The 15,184-nt window shown below is 37.1% G+C and overlaps 2 protein-coding genes across 3 annotated transcripts; one reads left to right on the forward strand and one right to left on the reverse strand.

Moving 5' to 3' along the window:
- The first annotated feature begins 721 nt into the window (after positions 1-721).
- LOC104227495 (RNA polymerase II C-terminal domain phosphatase-like 2) lies at positions 722-11,038 on the forward strand. Of its 2 annotated transcripts, XM_009779741.2 has the most exons (16): positions 722-1,196; positions 3,106-3,576; positions 5,314-5,524; positions 5,824-5,981; positions 6,066-6,136; positions 6,231-6,336; positions 6,417-6,506; positions 6,647-6,785; positions 6,879-7,240; positions 7,320-7,371; positions 8,104-8,234; positions 8,339-8,392; positions 9,166-9,262; positions 9,708-10,104; positions 10,319-10,418; positions 10,626-11,038. In XM_009779741.2, exons 1-14 carry the CDS (start codon positions 915-917, stop codon positions 9,896-9,898), a joined length of 2,415 nt encoding a protein of 804 aa, XP_009778043.1. In that variant the 5' UTR covers positions 722-914; the 3' UTR covers positions 9,899-10,104; positions 10,319-10,418; positions 10,626-11,038. The 2 variants fall into 2 exon arrangements, with proteins under 2 accessions (XP_009778043.1, XP_009778044.1); XM_009779742.2 differs by lacking the exon at positions 6,417-6,506.
- A 1,099-nt stretch (positions 11,039-12,137) lies between these two features.
- Positions 12,138-14,966, reverse strand: LOC104227496 (uncharacterized). The gene is made up of 5 exons (XM_009779744.2): positions 14,592-14,966; positions 14,131-14,170; positions 13,846-14,006; positions 13,123-13,761; positions 12,138-12,497 (listed from the first exon to the last, which is right to left on the reverse strand). Exons 1-5 carry the CDS (start codon positions 14,823-14,825, stop codon positions 12,249-12,251), a joined length of 1,323 nt encoding a protein of 440 aa, XP_009778046.1. The 5' UTR covers positions 14,826-14,966; the 3' UTR covers positions 12,138-12,248.
- Positions 14,967-15,184: the final 218 nt, after the last annotated feature.

Raw genomic sequence — 15,184 nt, forward strand, 5'->3', positions numbered from 1 at the left:
ATAATCTGATTTGATTCAAAGTCGCATTCGCTATTAAATGCTAAAGTCGATCAAGTGTTGGCTTCTTATTTATACCTCGTCAATCTTAAACCTATAAATTAGCTCCAGATTGAGTCTCAAATTGAAATCGAATTTGAGTTAACATTAATCCGATTTGTATATTAAAAATAAGCGGAAAACATTAAGCATCATAGCCCGATAGACAATGAAATAAATTAGCTAATACATAATCTAATTTGATTTTTAACAATTTTTTAAATAATCCCTATGCAAAAAAGGGAAAAAAGGTTAAATCTTTAGACAAACACACAAATATAGCAGTTCTATAATTTTTTTCTTTCTTTTTGGTAATTATAATTGCTGATACATTACAAATTACAACACTACTTAATGAGTAACCCAACCAAATACTTCCTACTAAATAAAGGAGTAATATTAAATAGACGCGTCTCCACCATAAGATCAAATTCTCATTGATCCAACGGTAACGGTCACGCCACATCAAATCATACGCATCCTAACCGTGCGTCAGAGCGTAGAACAACAAACCCTTACGAGCCTCACACATCGCATGCGTACCTTGAACCAGATAAAATCCATACGAAACCCTCCGGTATTTCCGTAAAATTCTTACAAAATTAAGACCAATTATAAACCAACCCCACTCAGTTTTTCTATAAATACCTACACACAGCCCATTCATTCGAAACCGCTGCTTATAGAGCGAGAAAAGAAAAGCATAAGCAGAGCGCGCCAGCTCTAGAGAGAGAAAAAACACATAGAGAAATAGGTACACAGCAATGGAGTGAAGAAAGAGAAAATTCTTTTTTTCTAATTTTTTTCTATTTTTCCAGTCAATTTTCCTCGAGTAATTCATCACATTTTGCGATTTTGCGGGAATAAGCTGTGTTACGATGAGTTTTTTAGGGTTCAAATCGGCTGTGTTTCATGGAGAAACGTGTTTAGGAGAGCTGGAAACTGTTCAGGTTAAGGATCAGAATTTTCAGTTCCCAAACAACGAGATACGGATCCATCACATATCTCAAAACAGCGAACGGTGTCATCCTCTCTCTGTTCTACAAACAATTTCATCACCTGTTCGTTGTAAGCTTGAACCCAACTCGAATTCGGCGTCGAACGGTTCTGATCAGTCTCCGTTGATTAATCTTCACGCCTCCTGCTTTTATGAACTCAAGGTTATATACATTGGCAAATTTTAATTGAATAACTAGCTATAGCCAGTTGTCTAATGCTTTAGTACATTTACTGCCAATTTACTGCACGAGTTGATTTAGTTGTTGCGAAATTTTGTGACAATGAGACTCGTAATACTTCATCAAAAGAAAATGCTTGTTGATGATTTTACGTTTATTGTGAAATACTGACTTTACATTTACTATGATTACAAAAGGCTAGTTGTTGTTTATATACCTTGGTTCTAATCAGCCTCTGTTGATCAATCTTCATGCCTCGTGCTTTTATGAACTCATTCAAGTTTTAATTGAATAATTAGCTATAATCAGTTGTATAGTGCTTTACATTTACTGTGAAATGCTGATTTAACATTTAATTGATAACTAGCTATAACCAATTGTATAAAGATTTTTTAACCTGTAATAGTAGTTAGTTACCACTTTTATCAGATTATTAATTAATGCTTATCAAGAGATTTACCTGTAATTACCTAATAGTGATCTGATTGTGTAGATATTTTTTATAGTATCAATGAATTTTAACCTATGATAGTAGGTTAGTTACCACTTTTATCAGTTTATTATTTAATGCTTATCAAGAGATTTACCTGTAATTAACTAATAAGTGACCTGATTGTATAAATATGTTTTACACCATCCGTGCACAGAACTTAAACTCTTAGGGGTCGTTTGGTTGGAATAGGGCTTATGCCGTTATAAATTATGCTGGTATAAGATATGTTGGGATAAGTTATGCTGGGATTAGTTATACTGGGATTGTTGTTTATTTACTGTTTGGTATGTTGTATTAAGAATGACAATTGTATAATTTCTAAGAAGAAGGTATAAGTTATACCGGTGCTAATTACCCCACCCTCTATAAGGTATAAGTTATCCCGGTGTTAAAATTAACAGCGGGATAACTTATACCTGGTTTGCTAACCAAACAGAGTATTAAGGTGGTATTAAATTTTTATATCACCCCTATACCTTCTTATACCTTATACCAAACGACCCCTTATTCTGAAATACTGGTTTTACATTTGCTGTGAAAGTATTGCACGAGTTGAATTTAGTTGCTAATGGAATTTTGTGACGATGAGACTCATAATGCTCGTTAACGTTTTTACATTTACTATACCGACTTTACATTTACTATGAAATTACTAGAGTCCAGTTGTTGTTTAGTTGTTCAAAGAGTTTTCTGATAATGAGAAATAATGCTCTTGTTGATGAAATTAATGGGACACAGTTGTGCTTTTAGTTGGTTACCTCAATTTTTTGACAGTGAGAAATCTTGTGGCATTTTATGCAGATGTGTATGCAAAGTTTCTTTGCGGTGCCTTGATTACAGTTAATTCGTGAATTTTTTTGGCAATGAGAAATCTTGTGGCTATGATTTTCTTGGTTGATGATATTTTGATGAGATGAAAGTAGTTGTGGCATTTTCATCTGGATGTATATGCAAATTCCTTTTTGATATTATGATTTAATAATGAGGATGCTCTATGAATTTGACAGCTCTGCATATGTTGCATGTTTTTTGTTTTTATGTATCTACAACAACATGCCTTAGTGTATTCCCACAAGTGGGGTTTGGGGAGAGTAGTAAGTACGCAGACCTTACCCATACCTTTGTTTTTATGTATCTATTGAAAAGAATTGAAATTTCTTATATGCGATGTAAATATGTTCTTATGTTTTTGCATTAAGAAATGAAGACACGTGCTAAAAGCTATTGTATTGTCCTCAGAAATGTGATTTTGTCTGAAGTATACATAACTTGGTGATAAGAGGACGGAGAAATCCTGAATACGTACATTAAGTAATGTTTAATTGATATTTTGTGGATATAATGTGTTATGGATAAGATGTGCTGATGCATTGTTCCTTCTCGTTGGTTTGTGTGTAGACTGCAGTAGTCTTGCTGGGGGAAGAAGAAATACATTTGGTGGCAATGCCGAGTAAGCAGAAGAAGTTCCCCTGTTTTTGGTGCTATTCAGTGCCCTTTGGTCTGTATAGTGCTTGCTTAGGAATGCTGAATATGAGGTGTTTATCAATTGTTTTTGATCTCGATGAGACTTTAATTGTTGCTAATACGATGAAGTCGTTTGAGGATAGAATTGAGGCTTTGCGGGGTTGGGTTGCACGAGAAACAGATCCAATTCGGTTGTCTGGGATGTCCGCTGAGATGAAGAGATATATAGAGGATCGTGCATTGTTGAAGCAGTACTTGGAGAGTGATTCTGTTGTTGACGGCGGGAAAGTATATAAAGCTCAGCAAGAGGAGGTGCTACAATTATCTGAAGGGCAAGAGCGAGTAGTTCGTCCAGTCATAAGGTTGCTGGAAAAGAATGTGGTTCTTACACGGATTAATCCAGAGGTAATAAGACGGGGAGATCTTCTTTCATTTCTCTGTTATGCCTTGCAAATATTGATTCTTATCATGACACGTCTAAGGCATGCATATTTGTCAAATTATTCTACGTTTTGCATCATGGAGAATATCCCCCCTGCTTACAACATTCCCTTAGTGGTGCTAGTGGAAGTTGATCAGTTGCATGTCGTGATATATTCGTGGAGTAAAATTTTGGCTATTGATTTATTAGGAGTATGTTGTCATTAATTTTTTATATTTGCTCATTATTCTGTTAATTTTTGGTATTTTAGGTTTCTTAATAGAAAACACATATAGTGCAGTATGCTTTACTGTTTTTATATACAAATTGGAGTACTATTGCATGAAAGTGGATTGAGTAGTTAATTGCAGCGATTTAAATAGTTTCACAGTATTGTGCTAAAACATTTGCTGTTATCCTGTCTTTATGCTTAACCTGTTACCAATTCATTAGTTAACAGCCTTTCACTTTCTGGTGGCAACTATGCTTTATCACTCAACATTTATGTCTTTCTTTTCAGAAAACTTACATGCTCTATTTGAGATCTTGTAGACAAGGTTCTCTGTATGGTTTATTGATGATCTCAGCTTGAGATACTGTTTGGTCTACTCCTTGGTTGTACGATTTATAATTTAATGAACTTCCAAGTTATGTTGCTTATCTGGAATCGTGGATGAAACAACTATTTTAGGCACTTTGAGACCAATCTGCGTTAAACTTAATGTTCCTTTATTACTTGCTATTTGCTTTGTTAGACCCTTTTTTGCATCTACATCCAGAAGTTCATGTAATTGATATGTTTTCGGTCTCAAATTGGGCTTTCTGAGAAGGCATGGTGCTTTGATTTGTTGGTCTTTCTTTTTCTTTGTGTGTGTGCGTGTGTATATTATGTTTACGTTATACAGCTTTTTCGGTCCATCATTGAGGTTGGTGATGCTTCTTGTGACCCTGTGTCAAGAGCAGACAAGATTGGATTGAACCATAGTGTTGGCTAAGTGACTCATTCAGTTTCCCTCACTTACTCGAAGGTGTTTGTATTATACTCTATGGTGTTTATTTGGTCTATTGTGATGGTGTTTAATGAATTGCAATTTGAGTTTCTTTTGTTCATGAAATGTGCACTTCATGCTGCTGATGGTCCTTAGACATATGAGCAGACAAGATTGGATTGAACCATAGTGTTGGCTAAGTGACTCATTCAGTTTCCCTCACTTACTCGAAGGTGTTTGTATGTGTTTATTTGGTCTATTGTGATGGTGTTTAATGAATTGCAATTTGAGTTTCTTTTGTTCATGAAATGTGCACTTCATGCTGCTGATGGTCCTTAGACATATGGGTTTACTAATCCACCAGCATTGGGAAAATTGCATTCCCTTATGGGCTTCCCATGCTTAGAGATCTGCATCCTTACCTGTGCGTGTTTGTGGAAGAAAGGATTGGAGGAGTGGTCAACAATCCACCTCCGGTCTTTATTCTTTTATGGCTCTTGTATTCAATCAATATTTATTTCATGTAGCTAAAAGAAAATGGTATCCGGACTTTTGGCTTTCTAGCTCAACTGCCATCGGAATATCTAGTTTCATTGTCTTAATGCAGTTGCCCGTGTTAGGACACTGGAATGTGGACTCGAATTCAGTTGAACATTTATAACTCATCATGGTCGTCTGTGATGAATTTTCTGTCTCCACGCATTTTCTTATCATGGGAAACTTCCTGTGCAGAATCGGGATACCAGTGTGCTAGTTAGATTGCGTCCTGCTTGGGATGAGTTGAGAACTTATTTGACAGCCAGAGGTCGGAGAAGGTTCGAAGTGTATGTTTGCACCATGGCGGAGAGAGATTATGCATTGGAGATCTGGAGGCTACTTGACCCTGGGTCACACCTCATTAATGCCAAACAACTGATGGACCGTGTTGTATGTGTCAAATCAGGTTAGGACCTGGAATAATTTACTGTCTTGTGACTCCTTGGGAAAATAATCTTTTGTTCTTCCACTCATGGTAAACCACCCCCTACCATTACTAGAGAAAAGCTCTAACCTCTTTTTATGAACCTATGATCCATCCACATTGTCGTGAAGGATAATGAAGCACCAAAATTAATGGAAGATTTGTCTTCTTGTGTTTGATATATGACGTTCTAACCTTTTGGTGGTATTTTCTTTAGCTTCTAATGTTTATAAAATCTTTTTCATTAACTCAGAACATTGTCTATGTTATTGGTCACATAGGGGCCAAGAAGTCTTTACTTACTGTCTTCCAAACTGGCAATTGTCATCCAAAATTGGCGATGGTTATTGATGACCGATTAAAAGTGTGGGAAGATAAAGATCAACCTCGCGTTCATGTTGTTCCTGCTTTCACTCCATATTATGCTCCACAAGCAGAGGTTTGTGTTTTGCTATTTCTGATTATTTTAATATCATCTTTATTTTGTCACATCGAGACTGAACGGGAACTTCTTTTTGAGTAGATGGCCAATGCAGTTCCAGTCCTATGTGTGGCGAGAAATGTTGCTTGCGATGTTAGAGGTCGATTTTTCAAGTAAGTTCATTCTCAGAAGAGATGGCCAATGCAGTTCCAGTCCTATGAGTCAATTGAGTAGTTCTTTATCTGAGTCATTTTCTTTGTCACTTAGAGAGTTTGATGAAAGTCTACTCCGGAAGATCTCTGAGATCTTCTATGAAGATGAGGTTGTAAATTTACCTTCTGCACCTGACGTGAGCAACTACTTAATGTCTGAGGTATTCATCTTCAAGCTCTTTAAATTTCAACTTTTAAATGAAGGCTGATCTTGATAAGGGTTTGCTTTCCCTACTCTAAGGATGCTTGTTTTTCATCATCCGGAAATCTGAATGCTCCTATTCCTGAAGGGATGTATGGGCCTGAAGTTGCACAAAGATTGCATCAGCAGGTGGTAATAACTGTCTGCGTATTTTGACTTGTTATCACATGTTTGACCAAAAAAATAACTTGGAAGAGCAACACATCACATCAAGTAATTTAATTTTAGCCTGTCATTTGCTTATGCTCTAACATTTATGTTCTATCCAGGAGGGAAAAGTTAATATGAACTCTGCTCCTCCTTTCATCGGTAATAATCTTGATTTGAAGCCTGGAAGCTCACAGCTTCCGGTGGGAATTGCTGCAAATGTACCTGCTCAATCAATGAGACCAATTCAACCTTCAGAAAGTATAGAAGCCTGTCTTTACCTGCACTTATATAGTGATGTTTTATCTTTTTCATTTCCCACCCGGTAATCAATTTGTTCCTGTGTGTATTTAGAACCAAGTTTGCTGGGAGCTCCATTTAGACGAGATAACAGCTTTTCTGAAGTTGATGCTGATGGGAAGAGAAGGTATCCCATGTTGAATCCTAGCCAGGATTCGAGGTATCGCGGTTCAGCAGAACCTCCTTTATTATCTAGGGTGCCTCAGAAACCACCCATACTGCCCATACCATCGCAGGGTGGATGGTTGGTGGAAGATGACCTAAATAAAGGACATTTGGGTAGTCGATCACCTGGGATTTTTCAAGAATCTGATGCATCAAGGTCTGATAAACAGAGAGGTCATCTGAATTTGCTCAGTCAAGGTGCAACAAGCATGGTGTTACCAACATATGCATCTACAGGGAAGAATGAAGAGGTACTTGCTACTGCTTCCCTCTGAAATAGTTAACTGGCCTCCTGTTGGCTAATCCTTTCGAATGTTCGACTCTTTGCAGGCAAATTTCAAGCATGAAATGCATAAACAAAATTCTCTTATTCAACAGACAGGTGGGTTTGAGTTTTATTCTTATAGATTGTTTTAGTGTTTTTTTTAATTCCTTGTTTGCTGTTATGGATTTGAAATATTAAGGACAAATGTAGGCCTTTAGGTAGGAATGCATTTATTAACCATACTACATACAATACTGTATGGTCTTTGGATAAAGTAGCCATGTGAGTGACTCTTCTGGGGTGTGAATGCTGTTAAGTTGGTTGCTGGTATTAAGTCTGACTGCAGTCTTTGGTGCTACTGATGTGGCTAAAGGCTAGGATTCAGCTTGTCAGCTTGTGATTTTGAGCCCAGCTATCGAAATAGTAATAAATCCAACTAATTGTGTGTTTATTTGTCAATTAGGGCAGGGATAAAATTTATCCAAGAAAATAAAGAAGGCCGGAATGAATACTTAATACTTATTGATTGCCAGGATGGTGTGTGTGTATCTATTTTGGTCAAGATAGTGTTTAGAAGGACTTCAAAAGAAGTTTTTGTATAATCTTGAACAATAGAAGCAACATATTGATTCTTGGATGTGCTGACTTTATAGGTTGGTATTTAGTTTAGTATACGGAGAACAAGTAAGAGACTATTGAGGGAAGGTTGAGAAATGGATTAGTTAAAATGTTTACTGGTTAGTTGACACAAACAGTCTCTTTTTGTTCCCCTTTTCCTTGTTTTATTTCCTCTCGTCCTCAAGTTTATAACATATGCTTGCTAGGCTAATTGTACTTTGACCCTGACAGAGGGCAGACTCCTTCAACATCAGTCAACATTTAACAACAGAGAATCTCAACCAGAAGCTGGGAGAATGAACTTCTTACCATCTTTAACTACTGGGGTGCTGCAAGAAATTGGACGGCGATGCAACTCAAAGGTATGTGGTACATACTTTTTAGCCAAGATGATACCATTCTCTGCTCTTGTTGCTTTTTCTTGGTTGTCATAGTAAGAGCTCCACCACTGTGTCTTGCTATGTAGGTTGAGTTCAGGCCTGTGGTGAGCACCAGTGAGGAATTGCAATTTTCAGTTGAGGTTAGAGCATTTTCTACTGTAGAAAGTTTTACTTATCTGAAGCCATTTTCAGGGACTCTTTAATTGCATTGTTATCATCAAAATTTGAAGATAAAATTCTGCTAAATGCAGCTCTAGTTTTCAGTGATAGCACTGTTCCTCTTCTTATATACTGATGGGATACTAGGAAGTAGTGTGCAAGGTAATGGCTCCATGGATTTTATATCCTTGTTAAGACAGTTATGGTAGTTTGCTATACATTTAACAAATTAATCAAAACAAATCTCTTTTAGAAAAAAAAAGCTATAAGTGAAACAATATGCTGTGATAATATTGTGGAGTTTATGCCTTTGATGTTGATGGGATACTTGAAAGTAGTGTGCGATGTGATTCATGTGTCTGCATGTTCTAGTTGAGACAGTTGATATTTATTATTATATGAGGCATGGGCTGTGATGAACTGTGCGTTACTATATGAGGCATGTGCTGTGATGACTTGGAAAATCGGCAAGCGAGGCATGTGTTAATGTCTCTCTTTCAAGATATTCGTTTTGATATGCCTCACTTAAATACTATGTGAGGCATGTGTTATGAACTGTCTGTTAATGTCTCTCTTTCAAGATATTCGTTTTGATATAAGAGTGTTGCATCCGAACTGGGAAGAAAATTTTCTTTGTTTTTGCCTGCTCCTGGCATTATTGTTCATATAAAGTGCATTATCATATTGGCTTCTGAATTTAGACAAGCAGCATAAGGTTTTTGTATCCAGAATTCTGAGCCTGAGTCATCTTTAGGTCTTCTTCACCGGTGAGAGGGTTGGTGTTGGAATGGGTAAGACTAGGAAGGATGCTCAGCAACAGGCAGCTGAGAATGCTCTTCGTAACTTGGCTGGTAAGATCCTGTTGAAATGTTCCTCTGAATTTCTTGATGTAACTTGTTACAAGCATCCTGAGCTAATGGTGTAATGGAAATTCATTCTTCACTTCAACTATTTCAAAAGAGGATTTGTGTTATGTGTAAATTCTTAAGAACTGTGTCTCATGTCCAGTAAATTGTTAAGAATAGTCTCTTGTGTGTTTTGACAAAGTTATCTTTCATTTTCTCAGTTATCACTTTAGCGTGATGTCAGTATATATATTACTCTTATCAATTCTGACATGTTACACCTACTTCTGAACCTTGTAAAAAAGGGAATGTTGCACCGATTTCTGAATTCAATGTGATTTTATGATAAGACCCAGGAGTTTCTTTACATTCTGTCCTTTCTAAAGTTACCTTGTCTGGATACAGGTTCATTTTGAGAGCTAATTTGTAGACTAATAATGCATATGTGCAGATAGATACGTCTCATACATTACATCTCACCCTCGAGTAGTGGATAAAGACCTCAATAAGCTTTCAGTGGAAAATGAAAATGGGTTCTTGTGGGAGACTGTCAATCATGCGGATGAATGGTCAGTGGAGGATAGAGTACCTCAAGTAAATGTTCCGGAGGTGGGAGTTAATGGCAATGCTGCCCATGACTGATTGCCCAGTTTTTGAGAACGTGACTGATCTTTGGCTAAGGGGTGCATGGATATAAGTTTTGGGGAGGAGGGGTTGAGATTTTCTGGGATGCACCCCTCCTTGAATTTTGTTGCATCAGAGTCGGGAGCAAAACAGGGAAATGTGAGCTTGTTGGCCTACTTGTTCATCTTGCAGCATAGGCCATGCTTCATGCTTCTTCTTTTGAGGTAAAACAGTGGTGTTTAGTCCTAATTCTGCCCCTTCTATTTTCCTCTCACAGTTCAGTTCTGTTGTAACTTTTGCTGGGGTTTCTTTCTGTTCCTTTTCTATTTTGGTCCTTGAATATGGTCTACCCCTAACTGGAAGGCTATCATATTCCAATAGCTTCTTCTTGTCTCTGCTCTGGGTGGAGAGTTTTGACCATCTCCTATTCTTCCTCAGATGCACCTGATTCAAACCTTGCTGTGTCGAGAGTATCCTGAGTTGCTGAACAAGCATGTGCAGGTACTACTGGTGCAACGAGTCAAAGGGATTCACCCAGGTAACCTAAGGGCCACAGTATTACATTTTTATCATAGCCAAGTTCTCCCTAGTTCCCAAGTTGATTTTGCCTTGCTTTTAGTCTCTGCACCTGAAAGTTGTGTTTGATTTTTAACTGATGAAGAACTAAGCAAGGTTTGGAATAAAGAGTTCATGTTTTCCGCTCCGCTGATGAATACTAACTTTAGTTATCTCTTGATTGTGTTAGATCTTAACCACCCTATCCAAATCATGTCCAGAGAGAGAGCTAGCACCACCCAAGTGATTTTATAATGGGAGGTCCTACAGCAGGAATTTTGACCGGTGTCTCCAGACAGACAGTTTGGTAGCGAAACCACCTTCACAACTATCTAATTGGCTTTTTGGTGCCTTCATAATTTTTTTCCCGCTATGCTACAGAGAATTATCTTTCCCTTTTACTCTCCTTGGAAAAGTGATTCCAACATCTTTTATGGAAGGGCTTGTTTTTGGTGCCCTAGTTTCAACCATTGTGTGTGTAAGTATATAGTTTCTACCTTGCAGTTTTCTGTTAGCTTCGTAGTAAAGATAACAAGATATTTTTCTATAGAAACTTGCTGTTCCTTTATTTGAAATCTACACAATCAATCATTTATGCTTCAATTTCAAAGTTGTTTGATATAGAGGCTGCTTTCCACGCTGATGTTCATGTTCCTTGCGAATTCTCCTGTGTTAATTTCTGGCATTTAATGCTACACTTGGGGTAGATGTAGCATATGTTTTGAGCACGCCATGTGCAGATTTGTATTCATAATCTACACATGATGATTTTATCATTTATAGTAACAATTGTCAGTGAATGTCAAAAAAAGAGGCAGCCTAGTGCCCAAAGCATTTTGCATTCACGCAGGATATGTGGAAGGGTTGTACCCCAAGTGGTGTGATGTAGACAGCCTATACTAATGCAAACATTAGTGGTTGCTTCCACGTAAATGAATGTTGCTAGCAGTCACAATCCAAGGTATCCTGTGTGAGTATGAATTGCCAATGGTTTTTTTTTATTGGATGTCTCACTGGTTTAGTTACGGGATCATAATCTGTGCGCAAGTCTGAAGTCCTGTTGGGTTGCTAAATCACATGTTTGGTGATGCGAGACTCGAGCATTGAACTATTATGATACAAGTAAACATAATTATATCGCCAGTACAGCGACTATTAATCATAATTTTGTTGTCACGTTCTTCACTACCATCGTATAAGTTTACTTACCAATGACAAACCATAACTTGGATATTTTTAGTGGAGACAACCCTTTGGTAACTGGCCAAAAGACAAGTGAACAGCGTAGGCGTTACGTCCGGGTAAGCAGAATTCCTAGAGAGATCTCAAATAATGTGGTTATAATATGTAACATTGGGGATGGTGAACAGATCTGGCTATTTATGTTAGAGTCGAGGGAGAGTAATGATCGTGCAATTATGGTGCTTTCCTGCACCAAAAACGATGTATGAGTTCCTTTTCGGGTGGGTTGGTTTTTTTATTGGTTTCCCACCTGTTTTTTCAGTACTCGTATTGGAGTATCGATTAATTCGGATCCACACCAATTAAGGCCATTGAAGGAGGAAGTGCTCGCTCCCTAGCAGGATCTTTCTCTATTTAAAGGTGCCAACTCGAAACCTTTGATTAAGAATGGAATGATCCTATCCATCCCACACCACCTTTGGTCGTGGTGGGATAGTTCTAATACTTGAGAATAGTAATATTTAGGGGAACAAAAATATAATACATAGCCTCGGAAAAAAGAGAAAAAGAGGACCATAATACATTATCAGTGACATTGTTATACACATATTGTTGTCTATGAGCTTGTTTTTCAGCCTTCAAGCTCTACTTTAAAGAAACCCAAATTGGCAAAGAACTTCTGCAGTGTTCTTTTACCCCATTGCATATCACTGTCAAATATCTCTTCCACGGGCTTTCCGTTAGGCCAATCTCCTCCTTCCACTAATTCAGACTTTTCTATATCTTCATTCCCTCTTACTTCTTGCTTGACATTAAGCATCAGTTCTGGGATTTCTCTAGGATGTGTTAAATCAGTAGCTACCTCTTCATTTGAACTCAACTGGATATATAAAAATATCAGCACATCACAAATTGACGAATAAAGAAAGTACAATGAACAATTAGAACTATACATGAGCTATGTAATGCCTTTGAGCACTCAAGCTAAAGCAGTAAAGCCTCAACATTTTAGGAAGATTAAAGACCTTTGAGTAGGACATAATGGGGGTTACAAGTTTTAGTTTTGTGTCTTATTAAGATTTTAATTGTTTGAAACCAACTTGTGTCCTGATAATATGAAGATAACAAGGCCTTTAAGCAGGACATAATGGGGTTGCAAGTTTTAGTTTTTGTCTCAATAGTTTATTAAGATATTGATTGTTTGAATACCAACTTTCTTATGTTCTAAAAAAAACTGTTTTACAATGTGATCAAGAAAGAATATAGAGAACTAAAAATCTTTATTGATTCTTGGTAATTCAACACACCAAGCACCAATTACTCAACGTCTATGGCTCTCTGTCATTGCAGTAGAACCTTGTTTATTAGGAAAGACAAAACTGAGAACTATTCTTTGCTAAAGAAATTTCTTTCTCCATACATTTGTTAGCAACTTATATATGAGGGATCATCATCTCTCGCCAAGCCTATGAAAAAGAAACTTCTAATAGGTGTTAAGCAGTTACCTCTGGCACATTGAACTCTTCAGATTTCAATCCAAGTGGGCCCTCAGCAACAACTTTATTCATCTGAACTTCATCCAACAACACATTGAACTCCTCACTATTTGATCCAAGTGAGGTCTCAGCAATAACTTTGTCCATGTCCAAAACTTGGGTTAAGCCAGGAACCAAGACAGGAACTGTTTCACGCGGGACTAGGATTGACTCCTCTTTTGAGCTTAACACTTCATTATTAAATACCATGCCGTTCTTGCCAATAGCTTTTGCTTCTATTATTGTGTCCTCATTTAGATTAGTGTTCACATCCTCTTTTACTTCAGTGATATTTTCTGCGACTATAGCTAAAACTTCATTGCTTTTTTCCTCGTTTATATCATCTTCTAGGTCTACAACTGTTGGTGGAACCAGATTATCAGCTATTAAAATTTCTGGATTAGCTGCAGATTCTTCGGATTGTTCTGCAGCAGGTTCCTGTTCTACAATTGTCTGCAGCTCAGCATTGTCCCAATCTTCAGAAACTGTTATTATTTTCTTGGTTTCCCATGTTTGAAGAATTCGATCAGGGCCTTGTTGCCACAGGATAGTCTCAGCATCTCCTTTCAGAATGAATTTGTAGCTGATGGGTTTTCCACTTGGGATATCCTATAATAGTCTCAAAGAATTAGAACGTAGTTTAGTAAATGAATATTAACCATAATTATATTGATTTCAGTGCAGTCTTCGTACCAACTCGACAGTCCAAGCATGTCCCTCTGACCAGTCAAGTGGCACTGCATTTGAAGGATTCCATGAACCAAGAACTGGATCATCACCCACTATGTGGAAATGCTGACCAAAGGTGCATTCCTTATTCAATTGAAATTTTACACGGACAGGTTCGGATTGATCTAGAAAGAAAACAACAGTATCTAAGTTAATTTTATTTTTTCGACAGAATAAAGGTGAGAGCGAGTGTTATTACAGGAAAAATAACTCCTACATCTAATAACTAACACAGCAGGAATGGCTTACTTGTATCAGTTGTCTCTGATTCTTCACTCTGAGTATGTGTCTGCATGTGTTAAAAGTTGAACATACAATTATATTGATTAGTTTTGTTAAGAAAAATTTTCATTCAATAGTGCATATGTCACTTAGATCCATATAATAGTAATATTACTAGTTATTTACATTAGCAGAACAAGAAACACATCCAATTTTTAGCTATTTATCAATTACTCTCTCAGTATTTCTAACTTCACTTTGAGGTGAAATTTTGTAACTCATAGTACATGTTATACATCATATTGCAAGCTAACATGTTCATATCTGAAAAGAAAGAAAGAAAGAAAGAAGTTAAGTATTAACTAGAAACATGAAAATAAGACTAGATTTTATTTTTACATAAAATGTTTTAGTACATAAAAAAATCCCAAATGATTTTGAGCTAAATAGTACTACTCCACTATTCAATAATTGAAAGTAGAAGAGACCTGAGTGTCAGTAGATGATTGCAGAGCAGGAGCACAAAAAATTGGTTGAACGGTTTTGCGCTGAATAGAAAGTGAGCTGACATTAACAATCTTACAGCTTGACAGTCCAAGAAAGCAAATTTCTGGCCTTTTACTCAGACCAACATCTTTACCATACAAAGACAGACCTCTGTGTTTGTCTATAATCTTGTCCAAACAAACCCCTTTTAAAGATGATCCTGTTAAGGACTCCATAACTAAAATTTGAAGCTTTTTCCGAACTGGGGTTCAAGAAATATGAGAATGATGATTTTGATTGTTCCAAAAATACACTGTTGGGGTATAAACTGTGGGAAAAATGGATTGGTGGCTATTAAGGAGTGGAGTGTGGGGTTATAATTTTATACTACGGAAGGAGTGGAGGGTGTGGGGTCCAGTGAGAGCAATACCACGGATCAAGAACCAGGTGGCTTCAATGCCCAGGAATTGAATCTTTAACGTCAATTGGAATCTCAAATGAGTAAATGGAAAATGTCTTTTTCCCCCCCTTCTTCTTGGAAGTGCAACAAATTAATTAAGGTAACCGTTTACATGTAGGTAACTCACCGTTTACG

This window comes from Nicotiana sylvestris, chromosome 7 (genome assembly GCF_000393655.2).
Source record: "Nicotiana sylvestris chromosome 7, ASM39365v2, whole genome shotgun sequence".
Taxonomy (NCBI): domain Eukaryota; kingdom Viridiplantae; phylum Streptophyta; class Magnoliopsida; order Solanales; family Solanaceae; genus Nicotiana; species Nicotiana sylvestris.

What these genes read in the sequence shown, in the direction of transcription:
- LOC104227495 (XM_009779741.2), top strand. Translation starts at nt 915, where the DNA reads ATGAGTTTTTTAGGGTTCAAATCGGCTGTGTTTCATGGAGAAACGTGT. An exon ending in TTACACGGATTAATCCAGAG is followed by an intron (nt 3,577 to 5,313) that starts GTAATAAGACGG and finishes CTTCCTGTGCAG; the next exon opens with AATCGGGATACCAGTGTGCT. An exon ending in ACCAATTCAACCTTCAGAAA is followed by an intron (nt 6,786 to 6,878) that starts GTATAGAAGCCT and finishes GTGTGTATTTAG; the next exon opens with AACCAAGTTTGCTGGGAGCT.
- LOC104227496 (XM_009779744.2), bottom strand. Translation starts at nt 14,825, where the DNA reads ATGGAGTCCTTAACAGGATCATCTTTAAAAGGGGTTTGTTTGGACAAG. An exon ending in AATCATCTACTGACACTCAG is followed by an intron (nt 14,171 to 14,591) that starts GTCTCTTCTACT and finishes TAACACATGCAG; the next exon opens with ACACATACTCAGAGTGAAGA. An exon ending in ATGCTTGGACTGTCGAGTTG is followed by an intron (nt 13,762 to 13,845) that starts GTACGAAGACTG and finishes AGACTATTATAG; the next exon opens with GATATCCCAAGTGGAAAACC.